This window comes from Arvicola amphibius, chromosome 12 (assembly GCF_903992535.2).
Source record: "Arvicola amphibius chromosome 12, mArvAmp1.2, whole genome shotgun sequence".
Lineage (NCBI taxonomy): Eukaryota > Metazoa > Chordata > Mammalia > Rodentia > Cricetidae > Arvicola > Arvicola amphibius.
In genome coordinates, this window is record NC_052058.2 from 69,772,434 (window position 1) to 69,800,237 (window position 27,804).

Below are 27,804 nucleotides of genomic sequence, written 5' to 3' on the forward strand. Positions count from 1 at the left end.
GACTCCCAAATGCTAGGGCTCTAGTTGTGAGTCACCACAGCTGGCTTTAGCTCTTTTTCTCACGTGTTTTTTGGACCAAAGGTAAGCAAGATTGCTCTGTGAAAGGCAAAATACCATAGTATTTCAGGTTCTGCCAGTCATGGTACTTTCTGCCGCGACTGCTTGTGTCTGCGTTCACAAAAGCAGGCAAGAACACCTGGGCAGACAGTGTGGCTAAGTTCCACACCAAACAGCTGGCATCCAGGTTGGTCCTACAGATCCCACATGTCAACTCTTGCTCCAGATCACAAGGTTTTCAGGCGAATATACCATGTAATCCCTTTACAGATTCCTTCTCTAGAGCAGTCTAAATCAAACCCCCTCTCATAACTTCTTGGCACGTGGTTTACACACACCTCAGTCTGTAACTAGCTTTCTCTTTGGTCACTAGTAACATCCGAACTGGATTCCTGATGCCTAGCAATTGCTTGGGATAAAAAGATGCGCAGTCAGTATAAGTTGGCAGAAGACTAGGAGCAGTGGAGGAAGAGAAGGGAGGAGGAGGAGGCGGAGGGAAGGGAAGGGAAGGAAAGATAGGTAGGTAGGTAGGTCAGCCTTCATATTTAACCATGCTTTGTGTGCTACAATACAGTTTATCAGAAAGGTACAAGTACCTCTCTCCCTACTACTGTGCATTTTCCCCTTTCATTAAAAATCATTCTATGTGTATCATGTGTATATGTGTCTTGCCTGCATGGATGCCTGAGTACCCCGTGTATGCTTGGCGTCAGCAGACATCAGAACAGGATACCGGATGCCCTGGGACTGGAGTTATAGACAGTTGTAAACCACCATGTGAACGCTAGGATTGGAACTCTAGAGGAACAAGCACTCTCAACAGCTGGGTCATCTCTCCAGCCCCACAACTGTGCATCGTTAAGGTATCATTAAAAATCAAGTGTCCGTCTGTCAGTGGCCAGGGGTGGAGATGCATCTCTAAGCTATCACCAGCTCTCGGCAGTCGAAGAGCTCCCTTAATCGTTTAGGATCTCAGTTCCGGTGAAAGAGCATCCTTGACTTTGATACACAAAAGAACTTCAGGACGTGCTGGTAGGAAGCAAGAGTTAGAGTTTATTAGAGATAGAAAGAAAGACCCAGGGAACGAATGGAGTATAGCAGAGTTCCAATTAAGTGTCTGAACCTTAGCCATAGTTACCACTGTGGTGGCTTAAATAACATCTCAGAGGGTTGCTAAGAAACCTTTTCTCTCTGTGAGAGTGAGAGATGAAAGGGTAGCTGCGGAGGTGCCTTGGATGGGACCAGTATGAATGAAACCAGGAGCCACTAGGATTATACAAGAGTTAAAAGGGGAGATTTCTGGTGAGATCCAAGGCAATTGTGAGTTTATAGCTGGGAAGGAGGGAAAGCCTTAGGTGGCTGTTGATAACTGTGTTAGAATTCTTGTCAATGGCAGAGATTCCAACCAGATTTCTAGGTGAGGGAGTCCCTTTCCTTCCCAGATCCCTAAGGTTTACTGTCTTTTGATCCTGCCTTGCATAAATGCAATTCCCAATCATTCCGTTCACAGATTCAGGAGCACCTGCAGGTACTGTGCCATTCAAAGAGAAGAGAAATGGTAAGATTTACTTGGTCTTTCCTTGCAAAAAGTCAACATGAGAGCATGCCCGACACCTTTTCCAAGACCGTCTTCCATCTTCGTTTCCTTTTCTGCTGCTGTGAGAAACACCGATGGAAACCCACTTGGAGGGGGCATGCGTTTGTTTGGCTTACAAGGTCCATCTTTGAGGGAACCCAAGACAGGAACCCAGAGGCAGAAACTGAAGCAGAGTCCATAGAAGAAACACGGGCTTTCTTCCCCTGATTTGCTCAGCTATCGTAGATAGCAGTAAGCCTACCTGCCCAGGAATGGCGCTGCCTACCATGCCTAAGCCCTCATACATCAATTAGCAATCAATAAAATACTCCCACAGATATGCCCACTGGCCAGTCTGATAGATGCAATTCCTCAGTTGACTAGCCTCCTCTCCAGGTGTGTGGAGGTGCCAGCAGCAGCCACCACACCTAGACTCAGCTTGAGACCTGAAAACCTCTCCTTGTTCATCTCTACAGACCCTCCCTTCGCCCCCCCCCCCCCCCCCCCGCTGCTGTATCCTGCCAAGTTCAACAACAGCCATGGGGGGAAAACTGATGGACTAACATGTGTGGTCTCCCTCCTCCCTCTCGTCCTCCTGCCAGTGAGTGCTCCATCTCTCACGGGGTTCTGTCAGTTTAAGAGCACCTGCTTCCTCTGAGGAAAGACAGGGACTTCCTATTTAGTGATGCAATCTCTTCCCCACAGGGGTCCGTGCAGGTGTTAGTAGCTCACGTGTCCAGTGCTCTCTGCTTTAAGGAGGCTTTGAACATGGAGACCAGTCCTTCCCCTGCACCATCACTGACCTCATCTTTCTCCAGAATAACTCACATTATGCTCTTGCGTGAACGCAGAGTACGAGGAGGACTGTTCTTGTTTTCATCTGGCACACTGAGGGCCAACCCCCGGCTTCACCACTGCTGTTCAGGAAGCGCTATTCCTTGAAGATGTGTGTGACGGAAGACACCAAGGGCTTTAACTAAGTTCAGATTTGGGTTTCTCCATTTTAAATGGTGGCTCTGCTTTCTACTTGTATTAAATAGAATTTCAGGAAGCAAGCAAGTGCATCAGTAATTTCAGAATCCAGCTTGCCTATGATTATAAGGGACTTTCAGCCTTTGGAGCAGAGCAAAGGGATCCTTTTAACTGACATGATATTTGAAGACTCTTCCCTTCATAAATCATTGCTAAACCAAATATTCTCAGTCCTCTAATCTCCGAATCTGGTTTACAGACCTCACACAATTCAATCTTGTCCACAAAAATTCTATAAAATAACACAGACATGCATCCGGGTCTCGGTCAGCTTAACTCTCATAGCTTATGGCACTGATGGTCTCAGTTTCCATGAGACTCACTTTGTCTCTAAAATGGAGGCTGAACTTGTTTCTGTACAGCACTGTCAAGAAGACTGAAAGAGTGTATTTAGCACCCAGTACATCAGTGAGCATTTAGAGATTGGCTGTTCCTATCCTTATCTGGGGAATGGGGGAGAGCTTGGTCCTGTCTCAACAAGATGATGGGACAGACTTAATTGACTTCCCAAGAGAGACCTTACCCTCTCTGAGGAACAGATGGGAAGTGGGGTGGGGGGAAGGTGGGGAAGTGGGAAGAGAGGGGAAAGGGTGAACCGGGATTGGTTTGTTAAATAAATAAATTAAATTTAAAAAAAATTAAAAATGTGTAGAGGAAAAATACAAACATCCTGGTTCTGAGCTCTTGAACAAACAGCAGAGAGGAGTTGGCGCTTCCGAGCCAAACACTCAGGCTTGCACGATGAATCCAGTCTTGGTGGCTCTGCCATCTCAGGTTCTCTCACCTGTGTCAACTCCAGCTCCTACACGGCAGTGAATCTGTCTTAGGAATGGACTTGCTGTCAACAGGGGCTGTCCCATCGCGCACCCTCAGGAAAGAGTAACAATGTTGACAAGTACGCTGTCACTAATTAGGTCATCATGCATATGGCAAACCATGAGGTACAAACCATTTCATTTCCGTTTTATTCCTTCAAGAAATGCAGAGAAGCAGGTAGCCATTTAGGATATGTGTCATTGCGGTCTATGAACCAGTGTGATCACACCTCCGAATACGGCAGAATTAGTGGAAGCTGTTATCTTCCCTGCTACCGTTCTAGCAAAGCTCTCAGGACAGTCTGCGGTCACTTTGGTGAGAGGATGAAAGCGTGCACATGTGGAGAAATGTCTGGTTTCTGTTGTTGCTGACGATGTCGTTTATTCTAAACCAACAGCAATTATGATCACCAGTGTGACTGTCGAGGATTATATGTGCAGTTACGATCACCAGTGTGACTGTCAAGAATTATATGTGCAGTTACGATCTTGAGTGTGACTGTCAAGAATTAAATGTGCAGTTATGATCACGAGTGTGACTGTCAAGAATTATATGTGCAGTTATGATCATGAGGGTGACTGTCGAGAATTAGATGTGCAGTTACGATCACCAGTGTGACTGTCAAGAATTATATGGAGAATTATATGGCATCCAATGTATAAGCAACAATAATTTTTTTAATGTAAAGAAGGAACATTCCATGTGGTACAGTCAAAGAACTCGGTAACTTAATGGCACAATGAAACGTGCTTCACTCTCCCTGCCCAATCTTAGAAATCAACTTAGGTGGGTTCTCACGAGGTAACCAAGTAAGAATGCAGAAATACTGTTTTATGTAAAACAGAAATCTAGACTGGAGGGCTGATGGGTGATAAGAAGCGTGAGAAAAAGTTACAAGGCGGTGTACCTTTGGGAAGGTCGGGGGTAGGATGAACAGGTCACTGTGTAGACAGTCAAGAGAGAACTCTGTCTCCCAAAAGCACGCGCTGGTTAGCGAAGGAAGCAGACCTCTGTCCCGTGACTGGTGTGACTTCACCAGGTTAAGAGCACTTGCTGCCCTTCCAGGAGATCCTCGTTTGGTTCCCAGCACCCATGTCAGGCTGCTCACAATGGTCTTCATCTCGAGCTCCACAATAGCTTCTGGCCTCTGCAGGAACCCACATGCAACCAACATATGGCACATACATACACATGCATGCACATACCTTCACACTCACATGTAAATAATTTAAAAAAAATAAAGACTTCTGAGGAAATCACATAGATCCTAAGGCCTTTGGAAAGTTAAAAGAAATCCAAAGTGAATCACTGGCCTAAAAATTAGCTCCAAAGGGAGAAGAAAGCAAAGAGTAGTGAGAATAGCAAGTCAGTTGATGAGAAATATACTTTCAAGATTATTATGAGTAACAATCCATTTAACACAATTGTGAGCTCCATATTATATGGTGTTTCCATTTCAAATATGCTCCCTTCCTTTCAGTTATGAGATTTATATTTCCAGAGACATCTTCGTTAGTCCATAGGCTGGCAAAGGGAACAGTACAAACTTCATTTTAAACCACAAGTGTGAAACTAAAAACAAGAAGAGAAATGAGACAAGTGTTTCAGCATTGCTGGGGATCTCCCTGAACTTCATTATACCCAAACACAACTATAAAAATCAATCACACTATCAGAAAGCCAGAGACATTCATAACCACCCTTGGCAGTTCACCTTAGAAAACTTTTAGCTCATGAAGCATCTGCAGAAGAAAGAACAGAAGTTTCACACTTCTTCCAGACAGCCAGAAGTCAATCTGTCTCTGTTCGTAAGCATTTGTCAGCCCCTGAATCATCAACAATTATCCTCCTTGCAGAGATCAAAAAAGGACAAGGCAGTGATCAGAAATGTCCCAGGAGGACATCTGGCCGGACTCAACACGTTCTCTGGAACTAAACCACTCAGGCTGGGCCAAGCATTGCCATGAAATGGGATGGAATGGGCTTAAATGGCATGCCTATTTCATGTTTCTTTATTCCACTTCTTCAGCACCAGGAGAAAAGGATTCCACGAATTCTCCCCTATGGACAGAATGGGCTCCACAGACGCCGCTTTGTCTATTGGCCATGACCTTATTTCTATTTTTGTCCCCAGAATCTAAGACAATGGTCTAGACTCGATACAACCTTTCTCAAAATTCTTTTGTTCCGAGGTTTGCCTCTCCTATAACTTGAAGGACACATTTGCACCATGCTAGTGGGAAACTGGTGATGGCCACAGCAGTGAACGGGCAGTGTGTGGTCATCTGATTCCCTCAGGGAGCTGAGGATGCAGAGATGTTCACATGAAGAGATCTTAGTTCTTCTCCCAGCTGGTTCTGACAGAGACCATGCCCTAATCTCCAGCAGGAAAGGAAGTTGACAGGGAGGTTGGCCTGGTAAGGTGTCAAAGTGATATTAAGATATGGCTTCTCTCCAACTCTGCTTCCTTTTCTAAGCCCCATAAAATAGGAGTGTCTCGTTGACTGCTAGATGTTGGTGCTCTCAAGCGCGACTGTTGGTTTCCTGAAGAAATCACTAAAACACAAAATCAGGTCAAGGCTGGTTACCTCTCAGCAGTAGCCAAGAATCTATTTAACAAGTCAGCACTCAGCAGGCGGAGGCAGGCAGATTAGAAATCCAAGGCTAGCCTGAACATCAAAATGCATTAGAGGCCAACCTGAGCTATGTGAGATCCTGTCTTAGGCAAACAGTCCAGTTAGCAGAAAAAAAGTTCTGACAGGAAAACAAAGTAAAGGATACCTGTTAACAGTGGTTCTCAACCTGTGGTTCTCAACCTGTGGTTCTCAACCTGTGGTTCTCAACTGCCTTGGGAGTCCAATGACACTTTCACAGGGGTCGCCTAAGGCCATTGGAAAACACAGATATTTACATGATGATTCACAGCAGTAGCAAAATTACAGCTATGAAGCTGCAACAAAAATAATTTTATGGTTGGGGGTCACCACACTATGTGGAAATATATGAAAAGGTCACAGCATTGGGAAGGCTGAGAACCACTGATTTAAAACACAAAGAACTAGAAATACATGAACACTATGAGTTTCTCTACCCCATGCCTGCAATACATCCCACCACGTTATTCTCAGCTATATATTTACACAAGCCGAGCGAGGTCTGCCATTGGAGAAGCTGATGGCATGCAGCTGACCACAGAAGCGCCCTTTCGGGTTAAGGCACAACTTCAGGCTTCAAAGTGAAGACTTCAGCATCTCAACCGCCACCCAAGTTTCAACAGATGTCCAGCGATTCGCTTCCTGCTCAAACCAATACTAAGAAACGATACATGTCAAGCTTAGTATGGAATGAATAACCTTAAGTCACCAGGCCCTGTGCAGGGATTGGATTAGATTTTTTTCTTAGTCAAATACTGGTTTAGAGGAGATGTTTAGCAAGAACCTGGTGAGAAAGGGTGGCCACCCAAACCACAGCTCCGTCCTCAGAGGGATTAAGAGTTTATTTCCGAGACAAATAAGAGCGACTGAGAATGGGCTTCAGGTTGACCCAAACAGCATGTTCCAACACGGAAACGGTTCCACCAGGCTTTCAAAGTGACAGAACAAAAGAAGTCATAAGTCAATGAATCTTTAAATGTCCTGGTGGCCAAATGCCAGCTTGGTGGGCTAAAGCAAATTGGAGACACTTGTACAGCAAGTTTCAAATGCCACCCCACGCCACCATTGGCTTTTGGATGGAGGAAGCTAGTCGCCTGTAAATACATTCTGAAAGGCTCCCCATGACAGTCACAGGGTTGTTAACCTAGACTCAAAAATGGGCAAAAAATAGCCACGGGGCGCTAGAGACATCTCAAGAGGATATGGCTCTGGGCCTGCAACATTGGACTATCTATGGATTTTAATCAGTCCTGGAAAACTTTAGGCAGGGGTGTGGCTTTTTCTCTGGAAGCTTCAATTCATAGGAACATACGCTCTCTAGCTTCAAACTGCCTGGGTTTAAAACTTTGTGTTGACCTACTGTAGGAACCGCTGCTGCAGCGACCTCAACTACACAGCAAGAAGGATGCAAGTAACAGCAGCCCCCACCTCACAGCCAGGCCTTGAGGTTCAACAGAGTGGTTTCCCAAGCACAGCACCTTAGGCCAGAAAGTGACTTTATCTGAAAACAAAGTCCTTTTAGACAGACTTAGTTAAGATGATGTTATTCCAGAACAGGCTAGGCCCCTGATATCTGGTGCAACCAGTGTTTTCAAAGGGGGGAAATTCGGGGTCAGCAAGATGGCTCAGCAGGTAAAAGTACTTGTCAAAGACCTGAGTTCCATCCCCAGGACCCTCATGGAAGGAGCGCACCAACTACTACTGTCTTTTGACCTCCACAGCCCCCCCCCCACAAATACATAAATAGATATATAATAAATATAAGTGTCAAAGGCGAAGGAGGGGGCCATTCAGACACAGACACAGCCATGAACAGAAACACAGACGACACAGGGGAAATGCTGTGTGAAGACAAAGACGGGTCTCTGGGTAGCGCCTGAGTGCCAAGGAGAGAAACCTGCAGTGGGACCTCTCTCACTGTCCTCAGAGGAAACGTCCCTGCCTGCATCGTGATTTAGGATTCCAGCTTCTAAAACTAGAGACACATAGCTAGTGCTGAAGAAACCCAGCCACAGCGACCCTGGGACATCACCACAGAAGCCCGAGTCCTTGGAGCTATTTGAAAGAGTTACCAGTGCCTAAGGAAATTCACAGTTGAAATGTTCTTATACAACTCTAAAATACCCCAAACAAAAGAGACAGGCTTGCCTCAAACTTGCCATGAAACAGAGGCAGGCCTTGAGCTCTGGATCTTCCTGCCTCTGTTGTCTCAAGTGCCGGGATTACAGACGTCTCTACACCCAGCTGAGAAAATGTTTTTGAAATAAGTCGAATTATTCCCAGGACAGCAATTAAGCGGACAGCAAGCATTTCAGCCTCAGCGATGGCAGCTGGATGCCCGCAGAGGACAGTCTTCAGTGTGACAACAGAAAAACAGTGGTTGCCCCCAGAATTTCACCCTGTTAGAGTCCTTAAATAATTTACAAATATAATCCCTGGTTTCAAATCTGCCCTCAGGACGAGCTTCGGGGGTGGAGGGGCTCACAAGGCTGAGGAGCTATTAGCAGTCAATGGCTGGCTGAGAGGGAATTTCTGGGGTTGGGTGGAGGATGACCACTGGTAGATGGGACACACAGCTGTGGATGGCCTCACACCATGACCATGTGGACAGCACTAATCGAGCTCAGTGGACTAAAATAAATAAATAAAGACAAGAAGCTGGGAGGGAGATATGTTGGGGGGAACCCTGGGAGAAGGTGAAGGGTGAATACTATCAAGACACAGCACACATATCTAAGGACTTAACAAAGAAGAGCCTTAAGTTAAGATGCACTGATGCGCAAGGTCCACCAAACACTAAACATATAAATAGCTCCAGCCTTACCTAAACTACCTCCTATTATTTAAGAGGGGAAGGAGAAGCAGGGATATTCCCTAATTCTCTTTAGGGAGACTGGTTAGCTCAAAAGTCAGCCCAGGGCCTCATGTAAGCTAGGCATGTGCTCGACCACTAAGCGACAAGTGCAGCCCTCCAATACATTTTATAAATCCTGACCTTAACAGCTAGATCTGAGGATGTCATTAACCAACAGGAAACATACATACCAAATACACTCATCAACATAGATGATCAGACTCCTTAAGAGATTAGTAAACAAAATAAAAATCAAATTCCTATAAACAAGCAACAAACAGAAAGTACTCACAGTGGTACTCTGAGTAACAAATGCTAGAAACAGCCCAGGTCCCTGTCAACAGCCAACAGGGTCTTAGAAATTACAGCATGGTAATACAATGGAATAGATTTAGCACTGGAAGCCAGTGGCTTACAATTACAGGCAATAACACATGAGGCACTGGGACAGAATATTAATAAAGAAACCATGGGTGGGGCATGGTCAGAGTCCATGCAGACAGTTTGAAGGCACACTGGACGGCCACTCAGACATGATAAGTCACAAAGAAGAGCACACAAGCATCCAGGTTGGCATCCCTCAGAGGACGGGTGACGAAGGACAGGGAGAAGCCTCGGGGGGGCCCGTAAGGCTCATTACACCTGCTAAATGCCATAGCATTCTTTCATATCTACTCATTGTTTAGTTTAAGAACCCTGAGACAACTAATGGAATGAGCCACAGTTCCTGATCGGGGCTCTTTTCTCTCCTCCTCCAAATCTACCCACAGCAAGGGACAAAGGACACACAGCTCAGCGTTCTACACCCCACCAGAATTTCCTCCAAATTCTTCTAAGTGATGTTTTTTTTTTTGAGTTTTTTGAGACAGGGTTTCTCTGTGAAACAGTCCTAGTGTGCCAAACAGAACCCTTTCAGGATGCTGTCTGCGCCATCACCTGTTAAAGCAGCCGTCACACGGTCTCTCTCACCACTGTGTTTTGAACTTAACACATCCCAACTACAAGTTAAGATTAAAAAAAAAAAAAAAAGCTTGAAATCTACTTAAATTAACCCACAGGCAGTTTTATAGTGATTTTGGAATATTCCCAACCTCAACAATACAAATTTTAAATTTTTGCATAAATTAACTCTTCAATCAATTCTTTGCTTGCTTACTTGCTCACATTATTAATCTTATTGGAAACTCTTAACTAGTAGAACTGCATTATATTTAGTGCCGAAATACGATGTTCAGCAGAAGGGGGGAAGGGAGTGGCTGTTAGTTTTACTGAAACACCAGTGTTTGACAAGAAGTATTCAAATGTAGCTCCCTGGCAACAAGGCTTTAGGCACCAAGAAACTTAAGACTATTTTGGGGTAATGAACCCAAATGCCTGAAAGTCATGAGCTCTATTATTCCAGCCTCTGAGGAAGGCCCTTCTTCCACTTCCAGCTCTTACATTGCTTTGAGAACACTAAATAATTTAAATAAAATCAAAAGCCTAAGTATTATAAAGTCATATTTTACGTCAATAATGTCTATAGTGTTCCAGCTCAGGTACTCAAATACAGAAGAAAATTTTAATTTAAATTGTATAAAATCATAAACATTTGCATTTTAGCTATAAAAAAATTTAACTAGCATACAACCTATACTATCAAATACTTTATATTCCAGGTCTGTCGAAGCTAAACGATCTGGTCATTTTTACCCAGAGGACAGAACAGTAAGACCAGCTTAGATAGTATCACTAACCAAGAAACCCAGGCATCCCGGGTCTCCGAGGACCTTAGATGATAGCTCTGTATCTAATTCACTGTGGACCATGGCAAGAGATCAAAGAGTAGTTTGATTAAAAGTCGTGTTTCAAAATGTCCAAAAGATGGCTTGCTTTTTTGTAAAGTAATGTTGAGAGTCAGTAACTAGATGTGAAGGGCCAGGAGTCAAAGCTTCGGGTCCTCTTCCACTGACAGACAGTGACCTACATAACCTTTATCCTAAGTAAATGCTAAGGCATGGAATAAGTAACCACAAAGTTCTTTCCCAAGTCTGGGGTCTTCTAAATAACCAGAAAGGCCCAGAAAAGGACACGCGATGACTTCAGAGAAGACCTCACACCCGGAGGGACAAGGGGAAACATCTGCTGTTTTAGAATAGTAGCCGTGTCACACGACAAGCACAGGCGGACTCTAGAAATGGTTTGCACAAAGAGAATGAGTTTCAGGGGTTTTCTTTAAGATCGTCCCTTCTAAAACAAGAAACTGGCATCTCGTTTATAGGAAACAGTAGTTACCAAGCACTTTGTTCCCAGCTCATAAAAGGTGTGTGCTTGTGTATTTTGGGGGTTCGCAGCTATGTGGTTGCATGTGCTCATGTGCACATATGTGGTTGTATGTTCTCATGTACATACATGCACATGGAGGCCGGGGGTGGACAGTGGATGTCTTCCCGCACCACTTTCCCACTTCAGTTTTTGAGATAAGGCCTCTTGCTTAGAAGTTTTCTATGCATTACAAGAAAAGGAAGACATTTCTATAATTTCAACAAGAAAACGCATTCTGAGAACTGTTTATAAAAACTGTGTCTTTTATTTTGCTTATCTCCCAATATGGTTCATTCGTTGCACATTGGCCAGAAAATGGTTAGGCATAAGACAAAATTTTCCAACTCATAGATCTATTTGTCCATAAACATGGGTGCCACAAATTCGAAAGTATGTCCTCATATATTACATAATAAAAATCACTCAGTATTTTCAGTGAGAATTGATTGGCACCCACACCAGACAGTCCCTCAAGTACTAAACTTTCTTTGTAGGTACGACTAGACTGCGTGCTGATATTAAGTTGATGAAAATGAACCTGAGATCTGCGGCAGAACATAAAGCATTGTGTGGAAACAAACGTGCTAAAAGGACTGGCTGCATCTCATTTGAATTGTAAAATCCTTTTCTGTTCTGAAATCCAATTTAACTCAGAAACGTGTATTGAACACCTAACAATGCTAAGTGTCGGGATCCAGTCTGATCAGAGTGTTTGCCTTCACGTGGGAGTCCTGGATCGGCGCTCCAGGCACACGGCTCTGTCGGAGGAACCCATTCGAAAACGCAATCATTTAGAACATCGCACCCAGCCGGCTCACCCCACCACCAGAGCCCTTGGAGGTTACAGGTGTGATCGAATCGTTTTCAGGGTGTCCTCAGTTACACCGCTGTGTTCTCTTAGCCTAAATCCTCTGGGCTCTTCTAGGTGTTCTCATCCTCGTGGTTCCCAGATGTTCTACAGTCCCCGCTTCCTGAGGGTTCCTAATGATGTAATGAGCACAGGCTCTTGTGCGGTGAAGTCGCTGCCGTCCTTCAGACTCACGCAGCATCTTTCAGGTCAGCAGCACTGTTGAACGAGGCGCCAGCGTTTACCTCCACTGCAGAACCACCGCTTATGCAGCAATGCTGCATAATCTTAATATCTACTCCATCTTCTCTTTTCTCCCAGTCCTTTAGGGCAAGAACTCTGGGTTTCTATTGATGAATTCTCCCGCTCATTCGTGCTCTCTGGTGAAGATAGCTATGGCTATCTGTTGTTGCTCGCCCAAACTTCCTAAGTGGTCTCCTGGCACCACAAAATGCTACTCTCTCCTATCCATGCTGCTTAGGCTACAGCCACTGTGACCCCTTAAAGGTAAATGAGGGTCGGGTCCCTTTCCTACATACAACTCTTAGAAAAAGTTCAATTTCTTAATATGTACTATAAAGCCCCTTTCTAGCCTGGATCTGGCCCATTTCCCTATCTTCCCTCGTCTCCTCTTGCTGAATCTTTGCCTTCCAGCCCACAGAATTCCTTCAGTTCTAATATAATCTGTGTTGCTGTCCTGCTCTCAATCATCCCATTCCTCCCTGCAGGAGGCCGTTCCCCCTGTCCTACATCATCTGAGCCGGAGAAGCAGGTGTGCACTGATAATGGCCATTGTCACTCAGCCTGGGTTCAGCTCTGTATTTGTGAAGCACAGGACTGAGTCTGGAGAAGAAAGCTGCCTCAGAACATCTTGGCACTATAAATTCCACTCTGTAGCACCCGACATGGCCAGGGACTGGGAACTACACTGTGCATTCTAAATGGACAGGTGGCGGCAGCTGCTGTACACAGATGTCATGCAATAAAATCAAGATGGAATGTGATGTTCTATAAGGATTAATCTTGTGAGATCTTCTTCTATCTACTCAAAAAAAGAGGAACAAAAGCAAACCAGACATATGTCCACTGCCCAGTACAGTTGGTGCTCCTTAGCGAAAATAGTCTTAGCAACTGTTCTCTCTCTGAAGGATGAAGGACCATAGATCTCTCCACTTGATCTCATCTATCGTCAGACAACCATACTATATAAAGAGGGTATAGGACCTTTGTCAAGGTTAAAGAAGAAATACAGATTCCTCTTAAGTACAACAGCAGTGTTTCTGGATTCAGAATGGTTATGAATATCTAGAACAATTAGGAGCCAACATTTTTTTGAACATGTGGGCTGGGTTATTGTTGACCTGAGCACTAGGGGCTGTATATTAGGAAGTCCAAGTGGGCTCGCCAGTGGTGGCGCACGCCTTTAATCCCTGGAGCCGGGAGGCAGAGGCAGGCAGATTTCTGAGTTTGAGGCCAGCCTGGTCTACACAAAAAGTTCCAGGACAGTCAGGGCTACACATAGAAACCCTATCTCAAAAAATAAAATAAAATAAAATAAAATAAAAATTTTAGAAGCCTTTATGGGATTGACAGAGGCTAATTTCAAGTACTCAAACATCTAGGGCCCAGTTCTCAACAGAAATGTATAGTGGCCTTAGAGTCAATGGAGCGATGACAACAGCAGACTGAGTCCTTTGCTTGCTGTGGCAGAAGACAACAGAGGCAGCAGCCCCCTCCGAGCCTCTGGTCCTAGTTACAGCCAGCATCTTATTGCCCTTTCTGAACAACTCTAGCAAGCACAGTGAACTGGCAGCTCGAGGAAGCCCCTTAATGGTTTATTCAAGATCACACAATGAATAATAGGTAGATACTTGGAACAGAAAAAGTGATTCAGTAAAGAAACAGTGGTACATTGTGCCATCAAATACAAGGGGAAAAAAGTCAGGGGGTGGGGCAAGATGGGAAAACCCCCATGAGCTCATGGGCCTGCAACAACCAAGGACTGCTCTCTGTAATGCTAGGATGGCCTATGCCCAACTGTCTGCATAAAGGCTCAGTGGGGGAACAAACGGTCTTTGGTTTGAAGACTATGCCACAGACCAGGGAAATATAACTAGACTTCATTGTCTTCGTGCCTTGACAACGTCCTAGAGAGCAGAGCAGGGTTCTGAATTGACTGAGATCTTCCATAAATGGTGTCTAAATGTAGGCTACACACCATCCAAAACTCCCCAGAGAAATTCCTATTATGTACAAGGAATGGGGAATGCAGCAAGTCCCTTGACTGGGTAGAACACATTCTCTGTTCAGTGCAACTTTGTACTTCCTGGGTTCAGTGCCAGCTGTGTGTTCTTACTAGACCAAGACCCAAAACACAGAGGTTCTAAGTATATTGAAACTAAGCTAGTTCTGGGAAGACACAGGCATGATAGTAATAAGGGGATCATTTTTATAAAGGCTCTAGTTAAGAGTCAATATTATGTTACTTGGAGTTGCTGTAGCAAAACAGAGTTACATCTCTTTTTTTTTTAATTAGTCTATGTTGACACACACATTAAAGCCAAGAGGTGGGAACTGGCAAGAGGGCTCAGGAGGTAAGGGCACTTGCTGCCAAGATAGATAAAATGAGTTTGGTCCCCAAAACCCACATGGTAACAGAAGAGAACGAACTCCCAAAAGTTATCAGCTGGTCTCCACATGCATGCCATGACACGTGCACATACTTGGACACACATACAGCATCTATCCATCATACATACATAATACATTCATACAAACCAAGAACTGGCTGAGATGTGAGATGTAGCACCAATGACTGTCACTCTGTGGAACTGATAGTCTCGGGGAAATCTCCAAACATGAAAATAAGTGCACTATAAAATTAGCTACAGTATGTGGGGGGGGAGGGGTGATGGAGGACTTTCATTGGTTAATTAATAAAGAAACTGCTTGGCCTGATAGGTTAGACCATAGGTGGGTAGAGTAGACAGAATAGGATGCTGGGAGTGAGGTAGATGCCTCGGGCAGTCGCCATGCCTCTCCTCTCCGCGACAAACGCAGGTTAAGATCTTTCCTGGTAAGCAACCATCTCGTGGTGCTACACAGATTACTAAATATGGGTTAAAGCAAGATGTGAGAAATTAGCCAATAAGAGGCTGAAACTAATTGGCCAGGCAGTGTTTAAATGAATACAGTTTCCGTGTAATTATTTCAGGTGTAAAGCTAGCCGGGTGGCGGGACACAGCCCTGCCGCTCCATCTACAGAGGGGGTATTTTTTTATTTTTTTACTATGACTCAGCTTAAAATTCTTCTGTTTAGAGACCTCCCCGACAAAACAAACCTTAAATTCTGTACACAGCTGGAGGTATTGATCAGGACTTGACAGAGTACTTACTGAGCACGTCCGCAGAACTCCACATACACAGGTGCTCCTATCTTACAGTGGGGTAGCATCGCAACACGGCCATCATAAATTGAAAGTACAACTAACGCACCTGGCTGACATCCCAGCTTAGCACAGCCTGCCTTAGACAAGCTCAAATACTCACCTAAGCCTGCCGCTGAGGAAAACCATCAACCGCAAAGCCTATTTTACAACAAAGTGCTAAATTCCTTCCGTACAATGACTGGTGAGTGTTTTGTCGACTGTTGGACTATGAAACCACAAAACACAGCATCCAAAGTGCTCTGATGACCCAGTGGAGAGAGAACCCGTCAGCATCAGGGCTTACATTGCATACAGCCAGCCCTAATGGGTACCACGTTTGTACTATGTCAGCATCCAGGAGAGCATCACACTGCACACAGCCAGCCCTTGGGTACCATGTTTGCACTATGTCAGCATCCGGGAGAGCATCACACTGCACACAGCCAGCCCTGATGGGTACCACGTTTGCACTGTGTCAGCATCAGGGGACAGCATCACACTGCACACAACCAGCCCTGATGGGTACCACGTTTGCACTGTGTCAGCATCAGGGGACAGCATCACACTGCACACAAACAGCCCTGATGGGTACCACGTTTGCACTGTGTCAGCATCAGGGGACAGCATCACACTGCACACAACCAGCCCTGATGGGTACCACGTTTGCACTATCATGATCCGGAAGATCTGTAAGTTACCTCAGAGTTGGGATCATCTGGTCATACTCACTTATTTGGTAGTGACTTCCAGTTATTCCTGAACATATTAACTTTGCTCGCTATCAAATCAGAATTTGTGGGTGCGTTTCTTCCTCCGTCCTGTTTGCACTCAGACTACCAAAGAGAGCAAATGCTTCACGACTCTACACTTGTACAGTGTTGGCACAGACTAAGGTCCTCTGTAACATCTGACTACCTGCCTTTCTAACTGCCAAAGAACACAGTTCAGTTATCTGCAAGCCCAGACAAACCTGCATTCATATAAAAAAAATGTCAGAAATGACACACTGGAATAAAAAGATCCTGTAAAAAAATTTTATTTACAGATGGATTCATAAGTAAATCTATACGAAAAATCAAAATAATGCTATCTTTAAAAGCTGTGCCACTTTGAGTGTGGCCAGTAACATCACTTGGGAGCTTGTTAGGAAAGCAAAATCTGCCCCCCACCAATCACACTGAATCAGACTCAGGAGGGTAGAGTCGAAGTGCCTGTGTTTTAGTTAAGTTTTAACACGTATTTTCTTTTAAATTGCGTACGTGTGTCTGTGTGAAAGTATGTGCACGTGTGCAGGTGTCCATAGAGGCCAGACAAGGGCATCAGATCTCCCTGGAGGTGGAGTTACAGGCAGCTGCCAGCTCCCCAAAGTGGGTGCTAGGGACTGACCTCTAGTCCTTTGTGAGAGAAGCAAACACTCGTTAACCACCAAGCTGTCTCTCCGGCCTTGAATCACATCCTTCCCCCAATTCTTACATCCCTTCAAGTTTTAAGAACTGCCTCCGTGGTTAGGGTAAGTCCTCCTAAGGGCTGTGTGTTAAAGACTTGGTCCCCAGCGGTGTGCTTGTGATAGCATCAAGGGCAGCAATGGTGGGGGGTCCTGAAGATGACTGAGGACCTTCAGCAGATCATGGAACCCCAGCCCCCTCCTCTCTCCTGCTTCCCTCCTGCTGAGCTGTGCAGCCTCATCACAGGTCCAGAGCAACAGGACCGATGAACCACAGAGAGCAACCTCCAAAACATAAAACAACATTAGCTTCATCTGCGACAGCAACAGGAAGCTAGCCAACAGGAACACTAATTGAAAATCAAGTCTTAGACGACAATGAACCACATCACTGATCTTAACTGAGCAAACATTACACAGAAATAAACAAGGAAAGCAATGAAAAGTGGCATAGAGACAAAGGCTTTACCAGGGTTACCTGGAACACTCTTGCTGGCGTGTAATTAAAAAAAAACAAGGAAAGCTGGGCATGGTGGTACATGCTCATAATCCCAGTGCTCAAGAGACTGATGCAGGATGTTTACGGTGGGTTCAAGAACTCATAATCCCAGTGCTCAAGAGATGGATGCGGGAGGTTTACGGTGAGTTCAAGACTGGGCTGCATAGTGAGTATTTGAACAGCTAGTATTATAAAGCAAGACCCTGTATTCAAAACCAAACAATCCCCCAAAAATGAACAAACAAGATAAAAGTGCCAGGGAAAAGGAGTAGGAAGAATTATACGATCAACGGAATGGCCAGGATAGTGAATAACCAGGAGACAGCCTAGAACAGGCGGCCTGCACCCACCATCATGCTCTATGCTCTGTTCCACGGAGACTTGGGGCTCCTTGTTTTCAGTGCTCACTGCCCATGGCCCCCACTTTCCTTCCCGAGGGCAATGCCCTCTGAGGCTCTAAGAATTCTGGTAGCAGACGGCTGACCAAAGCAGTTCAGGAAATGTGTCCGTGAGGGAAGCGCCGGTTGAGCCTACCATGATTCAGGTGTCTGATGCAGTCATTGAGAAGCGCGCTGAACTTCTGCTGCTCAGTGGCCTCATGGAAACAGAAGTAGCCATGCCTGAGGTAAGGCTGCCACAGGTACACGGGGAAGGCCTTGGGCAGGACGACAAAGGGCTGTGAGTTCTTCTCACTGGAAGCTAGAGAAGTAATGGAAGCAGAGATAGTTTGAAAACATGAGTATGTGTTTCAGTCTGTAAATACTTATCTCAGTCTATAAAAGTATTCAGGGCAGCCACAGGCAGCAAGGTGGTAGGAAAGCAGGGGTTCATCTCCCCTCCATCCTTACTGCCCACACAGTCTGTCTTTCCCCACAGGTATAGTCCACTCCTCTGCAGAGACAGACAGCCAACACATCTCCCTCAGTTCCCTTCTGTTGACGGCATCTCCAAAGACCTACACTAGAGCTCCCTTCCCAGGCGCCTCTGGGGCTCGCCTGCTCCTTGCAGGCTCCGGTTTCCCCAGGTTCCTTCTCCCTCTGTGGCCAACAACACTTGCTGACTGCACAGTCTGGTCCTATTCTCACATCAGTCTGCCTCCTGCCGCATCAGCTCCTCAACCCAATGGCTGGAGTCACTAATGCCACCCTGGCCACCAGCCCATGGCTTATCTACTCTGGTCTGTGACTGTGTTGCTGACAGCAGCCCACTCTGTGGACAACATTCCCTCCCTAGTCGAGTGTGCACCTCTCCTGGCTCTCATCGTGTCGTGTTTTGCACCTACGGCTTCCTCTGCCGCCCCTCTAGCCCCCGTCAAGCCTTGGCACTTGTCCAGTCGCACGTCTGGGTCCCCTCTACTTTTGGTCTTTACCCCGCCAAAGGATGTCCATCCATTCCAAAACTAAGCGTTTTCCCCGTATCCTTCCTTCTTTCCCATCATGCTCTTTGAGAGGAAAATCATTTCACCCTTCACGGGGTGGTTCACATGTTGCTTCCTCTGGGGAGCCTCCACTGGCACCTGCCACCTAAACAGGCCTGTTTCCATGCCTGGCACCCACCGGGGAGGAAGAATGCTGATCTTTAATCTGGGGAGGATGAGCTCTGCTCTTTATTCTCAGGAGAACCCCTCTCTGAAGAGTAGCTCTGAGAGGGCAGAGGCCACTTCTGACATATCCCTGCTTATAGGAGAGTTGCAGAACCGAGAAGATATTCAGCTTCATCATGTTGAATGAACAGAGATGCTCTGTTGATCTAAAAAAAATTTAAAGGCCCTGAAAAGCCAAGACTAGGGGGCTACAGGTCTACTTCAGTGGTAGAGTAGTTGTCCAATATCTGGGTTCAAGTCTATCAACACATGAGTGAGCGTGCGAACACACACACACACACACACACACACACACACACGGGGTGAACAGAGACTACAGAGACAGAGAGAGGCCTATTTCTTCACAATCAATTCTGAGAAACCCATGTGAAACTATGCCTCTCTTCAGAAACCCTAGCCAGCCTAACCCCCGCATCCCTATTACATGACATCACACTTGGTTAAAAGATTCCACTTCTTTCTACAGTCATGGGAACACACAGAAGGTACAGTGTATTCTGGGAGCACAAATCTCTAGGAAAGGAGGGAAAGGGGGCACCCTAAAAGATCCTGGAGCATGCTGGGCATACCTAGAAATGGATCAGAGCCATAAGGAATGCTTATATAACTAAGTCAGGTACTGGGAAATTCATAATCCAAGGTACAAACTTCACATACGTTTCCAGCCTCCCTTGTAATAGGATAGCCTACTGCTCCTAAGTTCTGGCCAATGGGAAATAACCTGAATGGCCATATCAACCCTCCTGCATGCATCCTTAAAGAAAGTCACCGCCTCCTCCTCTTCCTCCCCTTCCTCCTTCACACGACATGGCAGGAGCCATAGCACCAGAATTCCCACTGCTGTTAGAGTAACAAGGCTGATAAGTGCCCAGACTTAAAGGGGAGAAAGCCAGAAGAGCCTGTGTCCCTGATAAATCTGAGGATCTGCCACGCTGACCCTGGAGTGGTACTCCAATACTTACATGAAGATAGCAAACCTTGCATATTTAACTTGAATTTCATTGTGTGCAGTAAACCAGATCCTAACTAATAAAATGCCAAGAGATTGAATCACTACAGTAAAGCATGGGGACACTCTGACCGGCCACCCTGGCAGAACATTCCACGGGGAACATACATTTACCCATTAGCCTCCAGTGCTTCTCCTCCAACAATGCCGGAGCCTCCCTTTTCAAACGTGCTTAAATCTGTTCTTTCAGGTAGAAGTAATATTCTACCCGAATGGGGTAAATCTGATTAACAAGGTTTATGAAGCAAGTCTTCGTGCCCTTTCCAAGATGTCACAATTTCATACAAACGACAGAAAGTAACACTGACTCTCTATATCAGAAGCTTCAGCAAACCCTATAAAATCCACTGCTATTAACCCCTAGTTACCTCTAGCTAAACCTTCCATAATAATTCTCTAGATTCCATCCATCTACATTTTTTTTCTGAGTTGAGTTACAAGAGTATCAGAAATGATCTATTGAAGCATATTCTACTTTTAGAATTCAGCAGGCCACACCATACAACAGAAAGAGTCATTGAAAAGCTGTGTACGAAGTCCTGGGCTATCTAGGCATGAGTCACACTAGCTTTATGCTTTTCATTCTTTCCAAGATGAGTTCATCAATAAATTCATAAGTGTATTGTTCTGACAGATTACATTGGAAAGTTCTGGAGAGAGTCTCAATAATCATCATGCTGGTATTCTCACTTTTAGCTGCTGGTCTACAGCCAATGAGGCAGATAGGTAGACGCTGGAAGAAAATTTCATGTATTTTCTAGGTAGTGAATACATAAAGCATTGCTTTAGCCTGAATTACTTAGTAATAATTTGATAATCTAGTTTTATGGTCCGTGTACTATCTATAATTGTATTATTAAAAACCCCACACTAAGCAATCTACAGCAAATAACAACTGATGGAATGATTATATAGTTCTCCATAAATTCTAATGAAATGATGATACCCATTAATAAGATCCAGGGCTCTCTCTAAGAAAGCAAGTAATGAACATGCGCTGTGATTTACACAAAGGCAGACGGAGTTATTCTATTATGCACAGTCCATGAATTCCTATGAAATGCCCTATTTAGCCTATATAGTATCCATCATTTTCTCTACATAAAAATAAGTGAAATGGATGAGAATCAAAGAATTTTAAAGCTGGAAAGATTCTTCTAAACATTTCAAGTTTAAAGCACTCATTTTTAAAGCAGAAGAAACAAAAGCCAGAGGTGCCCAGGGCCTGCTACCCTGAAAACGTTTGCTAAGAGGCACAGTGGGAGCCACATCCAAATCCACGCCCCCAGTTCTCGGGCCAGCACTCCTTCTACAGCAGAGCTAGGCGTTACTTAAAGACATGAACAAAGGCGGTGCTTTCTTTTACTCCGTAGCTATGAGTTCCTGTGGCATTTATTTAAAATGGCCTTACTTTTGTCAGCTTAGGATATTGTGTTGCACATCTCTGTAAAATGAGATAATAATCCCTAGCAGGTCAAGACTTGCTTACTGAAAAATGAAATTGTACGTGTCACGCCAGATGCCTGACCTGTGTGTTTCTGCCATCTTGAGTGCTGTTACCAAATCCTACAGCGCATCCCTAGCTCTAAGATACCTGACTGCCAGTAACACAGAAACTGCCCTTGAGACTCGGATGTGAAGTAATAGAAATGGGATAATGTCGACCTGGAGTAAATATACTCCACTTTCTAGCTAATGGAGTGTCAGAATTCAACACAGAATTCTCCACCTTGGCACTACTGGTACCTTGGGCCACTCATCTGTCTCTTCGGGGTTGTCCTGTGCATTATGGGTTGTTGAACAGCATTGCTGGTCTGAATGTCTACACCACTCCCCTCCCAAGTCTCCAGAGACTGACAAGTGTCCCTGAAAGGGGACTATTCTCCCTCAGTAAGGACCACTGGTTTAGTTACAAAGTTAGTTTAGGGAAAGTCAGAGCAACTCACCAATGGGGTCTGGGAAATGCTTGTCAGATAAGAGATTATATTCCTCTTCTGAGGTTAAAACCTTGCCTCCAGCTGGAAGAATTCGGCTTTTAGGAACAGCTCCTCTCTGATAGGCCTAAAAAGAAAAGATATGAATGAATGATTTTCTCCAGTACATATATTTTTAAAATGTCAGAAATTTTTAAGAAACCAAACAAGTCCAGACACATACATCCAGTGACAGACATCCCTACACTATGTCATTTGGGGCCACTTATTTAATTTTTTTTTTTTTTTTTTTTTGGTGTGCATTCTTGTTGCTTACAAGGTAGTATTTTTTTTACTTCTGTTTGATGGTCACTCCCAGAATGGTAAACCAGATTCCCTAATCTCAAAGAGACTCCCAGGAGGTGTGTTCTTAAATGGAAAAATGGAATATCTGTAACTACTATGTCTGTATGATGCTCACCACTTCAGACGCTGACGGCTCTGACTCATTCTGATAACCACAAGGTTGACGTTCTCTCTCTCTCTCTCTCTCTCTCTCTCTCTCTCTCTCTCTCTCTCTCTTTCTCTCTCTCTCTCTCTCTCTCTGTCTCTCTCTCTCTCTCTCTCTCTCTCTCTCTGTCTCACATACACACACCACACACACACACACACACACCACACACATACATATACAGAACAGAGTACTCAGCGGACGTGGGCCACATAAGATGCTGAGCAACACTGTGGAACAAGTTAACTACACTGATAGTTACCATGGAGTTTCACCAAAAATACAAAGATGTTGCCATAATAAACGTGCAGTCATTTGCCCTCAGATATGACTGGATTTTTTGCCGTGAAGTTGTTAAGATGAAAGGGCAGCTTTATAACATCAGAAGATATTCTGACTGGCAGATAAGACATTCTGCTGTCTGAGAAACCCAAATGAGATCCGGCACTCTGATTAGTGCCTAGGCCAACGTGCCCCAGGGACAAACAGATGATATAAAATGCTAGTGTGTGCATCCGATCGACAGGCTGGTTGTCAAGATAAACTATTGAAAGTAGTAACGTAGGGGCTTAGTTGAGAATTGAAACCAAGAAGCTGTGGGATTCGAAAATCTGAAGTGCGCCCTTGGGAATAACTAAAATAACATTGATCTGGGCAACAAGCTCAAAATAACAATAACACATTCTCCATCTGCAAGATGGTGCCTGGAGAGCCCCAAACAAAACAAACACTCGGAGCCCTACGAAACTTGTTTTAAGACTTGGAAGAAACACTAATCAGCTGCTTAAACACACCGGGGACCCAGAGCATAGCAGAAGAATCTCTGTCTGTATGGTTTTGAGATAGTGTGAAGCAATTGATTCAAGCAGGGCTTAACTATGGACTTTGTTTGGGGTTATAAAAAGCTTCTAAACTGCAAAAAAAAATCCAGTTATATCTGAGGGCAAATGACTAAGAACATTACATCATTTGACCCTCAAGACGGCGCTAAGAATGAGATATTATCTCCATTTTACAAATGAGAAAACTAAAACTCACAGAGGTCCAATAATGTGCAATGACCCAGTGGTGACTGACAGATTCTGGACTCATTTATCAAGTCCCCAGCAAATGTGAGGGAAATTTAGATGAATTATGAAATGAGAATTCTCTGATGTCCCTGAGCTCACCACCAAACTGGACTCTCAACAAAGTAACAAGACATTAGTAAATAGTTAATGTCTAACTCTTTCAAATGATTTATATTTACTTTATGTTCACTGATGTTTTGCTTGTATGTATGTCTGTGTGAGGGTGCTGACACCCTCAGTTCAGTTCCCCTGGAACTGGAGTCACAGACAGTTATAAGCTGCCATGTGGGTGCTGGGAACTGAACCCAGGTCCTCCGTAAGAGCAGCTGGTGCTCTTAACCACTGAGCCATCTCTCCAGCCCCTAGTTAATAGTTAACTCTTACATGTGATTTTAAGAAATACTTCTATAAATTAACAAACAAGATCTTGTTATAGTGTCCAACAATGATCACAAACTACATGGACTTTTCATTAAAAACCCAGGTGGTTTTTAGAACTATTTAATCATTAGTGAATTTACTCATCATATCTTTATAACCTAAATAAATTCCTTGAAAATCATGAGCAAAGAAAAGAAGTTTCAAACTGAGGGAGACCATCTTTAAATGTGAAAAAATAAGGAAAATCACCAAAATTTAATTCATAAAGAAATTTCATTTACTGTTAAATGTGGGTTAAAAACTTAATAAACCTAATAACAAGATCTCTCAATTAGTTAGAGGCAATCATATCAACAACTGTTCTGTTCTGGACTAAACCCTGGGCTGGTCATATGCTCAGTGCTTCAGTGTATTTTTTTATTTCATTCTAAGGAACTACACTTGCCATTCTGAGAAAAGAAAACTGAGCCTAAAAGAGATACATAACTTAACTAAAGGCATGTATCTGGTAACTGTTAAAGATGTAATTCAAAACCCGTAATGTTAACTACCCATTGGGATACTGTATCTCACTCCAGTCTTCTAAGAGGACATTGTAGGATGATGTGGGATGCCTTTCTGTATGCTATGAATATGTGTTTCTCTCATTGGTTGATAAATAAAGCTCCTTTGGCCTATGGCAAGGCAGGATAGAGCAAGGTGGGAAATCCAAGCAGAGATACAGGAGAAGGGTAGAGTCTGGGGGGGGACACAAAAAGTCACCCAATAAGCAACATGCCAGAGCACAACCGGTAATGCCACAGCCACATGGCAATACTTAGATTGATAAAAATAGGTTAATTTAAATGTAAGAGCTAGCTAATAATAAGCCTAAGCCATCAGCCAAACATTTCCAAATAATATTAAGCCTCTGAGTTGTTATTTAGGAACTGGCGGATGGGAGAGAAAGCTCTGATTACAGTAGGGTGTTTATGAAAAGCCTTTGATAATTTGATACTGTTGTTTGTAGTGTGTTGACAATTGGGGCTGTGGGTTGAATGAAATCCTAATGTAGGGGAGTATTTCCAAGGGCACCTGAGACTGAGTCTGGATGAGAAATGTGTGCAGTGTGAGGTTTCAAAGGATCTGCTGGGATCGTCTGAGCTCACTCCTTAGTTCATCTGAGGCTGGGAGGCAAAATACTTTACTTATAGCCTATGACACATCTTGACCTAAACTGTGGATTTCCAAATTCACTGCTCACTGCTCTAGCTTCACACAGCCTTTCTAGGAGGGAGGAAAGCAGAAACACTAAAATCTGAAGTCTTCCAGGTCTAGATGCTTTACACACCTGATCTCACTTTTCTTTTTGTCCAGACAAGGAAAATAATGAGAGAAAAGTCTAACCGAATTAATAATAAAAAAAAAAACTAATTCTAAGTGGAATGAGGTACTCAGGGCATGCTACGTTTGTAGACACTCCTGCAATGCAGGCACTATCTCACTGAGTAACTCACTTACTCCTCAGTCATGTGTCAGATGTGATGCTTAAGGTGGAATGATACAGAGACAGAGCAGAGGGAGCAGCGACAAGCTAGTGACTGAGAAGAACGCTGAGGCTCAGTGAATGATCACTGAAGAGGACCCTACACCAAACACAGGCCTCTTAGCAAACCTATTCCCACACTCATCTGCCACCACTTTTCCCAAGACTATCTTTTTCCTGAAGCATGGGTCTGATAAACTGATATCCATTCAGATCCATATAAAACAGCATACAGCAGATACTCAACATATACCTACTCATTGAGATGAGTACCCAATCAATCAATTGCCATGGCCAGGGCATGTCAATTAACACAGACAAAGTTTTAAGACAATAGCAAGAACTGATGGTAACACGGGCGTATCTTACCTCTTTGTTCTCATAGCTTTCCACAGCAAAATCATTTTTGACCACAATGTATCTGTCCTTCCATTTCCTGATGTCTTCGGCAAACTGGGAGAGCTCGGCTTCATACAAAACAGTTCCTGGTTCCAAAGGGGGCTTAAAGAAGATGAATATGATTAATTGTCACAAAAGAAATACATCTTGCTAGCACTGCATTATTCATGATATTCAGGGAATAATCTAGAAAATTATAGTGTGCAGCAATTCTGGAAAAATTGTTGCTTTCTTTTAGATACCACAATTTCCCCTTCCTATTCCGCCAAAGAAAACGAAAACACTTGTTGCATGGTATATTTTCTGATTTTTATTTCCCCCTATATGGATTAGGAATGAGAGAATATGGTAGGTCTATCCTTTGCACACTTGATAAACTGTGGGCAGGAATGAGAGAGGCAGTGCATTGAGTTCACATCTAGGTGTCTATTTTAACTCACTGACATGCCTCAGGGTTACTTCTGGACTCAGTCAGCTATTTTCCTATTGTCCTGGTTTTGTTTCTGTTGTGATAAAAATACCTTGACTTCCTAAAGCAACCTTGAGAATAAAGAGGTTGTTTGGCTCACAGTTCGAGGCCACAGTCCATCATTTCAGGGAATTCAGGGTGGTAACTCAAGCAGCTAGTCACATCACATGCAGCCAAGAGCAAAGAAAACAAGTGCATGGATGCTTGCTCATTTGCTCGCTTGCTTTCCCCTCTCTTGCATAGCTGAATGGTGTTGCGCACAATGGGAGGGTCTTCCCTAGTCAGTCATCAGCTAAGACAATCTTCCAGAGGCATCCTGTGGTAGTTTGAATGAGAGTGACCCCATAGGCTCATGTTGGAATACTTGATTCCAGATTGGTGGAACTGCTTGGGAAGGATTCAAAGTTGTAGCTTTTTTGGAGGAAGTGTGTGGTTTTGAAGTGTTGGAGGACGGATGAGTTTTGAAATTTTGAAAGGCTTGCACCATTCCGCGTCTCCTTCTCTGCTGCGGTTGTATCTCAGAATGTGAGCTCTCAGCTACTGCTCCAGTGCCATGCCTGTCTGCCTGCTCCCATGCTGCCTGCCTGCTCCCATGCTGTCTGCCTGCTCCCATGCTGCCTGCCTGCACCTATGCTGCCTGCCTGCACCTATGCTGCCTGCCATGATGGTCATAGACTGGAACTGTGAGCCTCAAACTCTGTCTTCTATAAAATGCCTGGGTCATGGTGTATTATTACAACAACAAGAAAGTACCTAAGACACATGTTCACAGGACCACTTGATGTAGACAGTTCCGCATTAAGTGTCTCTTCCCATGTGATTCTAAGTTGTATCAAACTGACAGTTCTGCCAGATGTGCTGGTATACACCTTTAATCCCAACACTTGGGAGGCAGAGAGATACCCTGACCCAAACAAATACTAATTGACAGTTCAAAGCAACCATCTATACATCACCTCTTTTCCCAAAGCAGTGGAGACCTAGGTTGTGAACACTTTACCCAACTTGCTGCTTTTTAAGGAGTGGATGTTTGGTTGCAGAACAAGTCAGGCCAGCAACAATCAGTTCTGCCTCTGTATTCATAAGCATCCCTCATCAACCCTGGTCTATGTGCTGTAGAGGAGTTCTCTCAGGTTCCTCATTAGGTCCTTACTGAATTTCTGCATAAGGAGACTACTCATCCTGCTTTGCTGCTCGATTTCCATATCACTGTAAAATATAGGCATGTGCCTCTTGCCTTACTTGTCGCTGACGTTATATTGATTTCTCCCTGTTACACAAACATGCAGCCTTCAAAACATCACTTTAAAGCAAAAAAAAAAAAATCATAGGAGTCACATGGAAGAGACAGGCCTATTTCTTTTAAGACTCATGTAAGGGGTGAAATAAATTTCCATTCTGAATTCTAGGGCT

The 27,804-nt window shown here is 44.2% G+C and overlaps 1 protein-coding gene across 1 annotated transcript in view; it reads right to left on the bottom strand.

Moving 5' to 3' along the window:
• Niban1 (niban apoptosis regulator 1) overlaps nt 1-27,804 on the bottom strand; it is a 153,122-nt gene that overhangs the window by 62,221 nt on the left and 63,097 nt on the right. The window contains exons 3-5 of the mRNA XM_038349202.1: nt 25,893-26,024; nt 22,070-22,184; nt 18,046-18,210 (exon numbers count right to left, since the gene is read on the bottom strand). Coding sequence (XP_038205130.1) covers nt 18,046-18,210; nt 22,070-22,184; nt 25,893-26,024 — 412 coding nt within the window. The remainder of the gene's footprint in view (nt 1-18,045; nt 18,211-22,069; nt 22,185-25,892; nt 26,025-27,804) is intronic.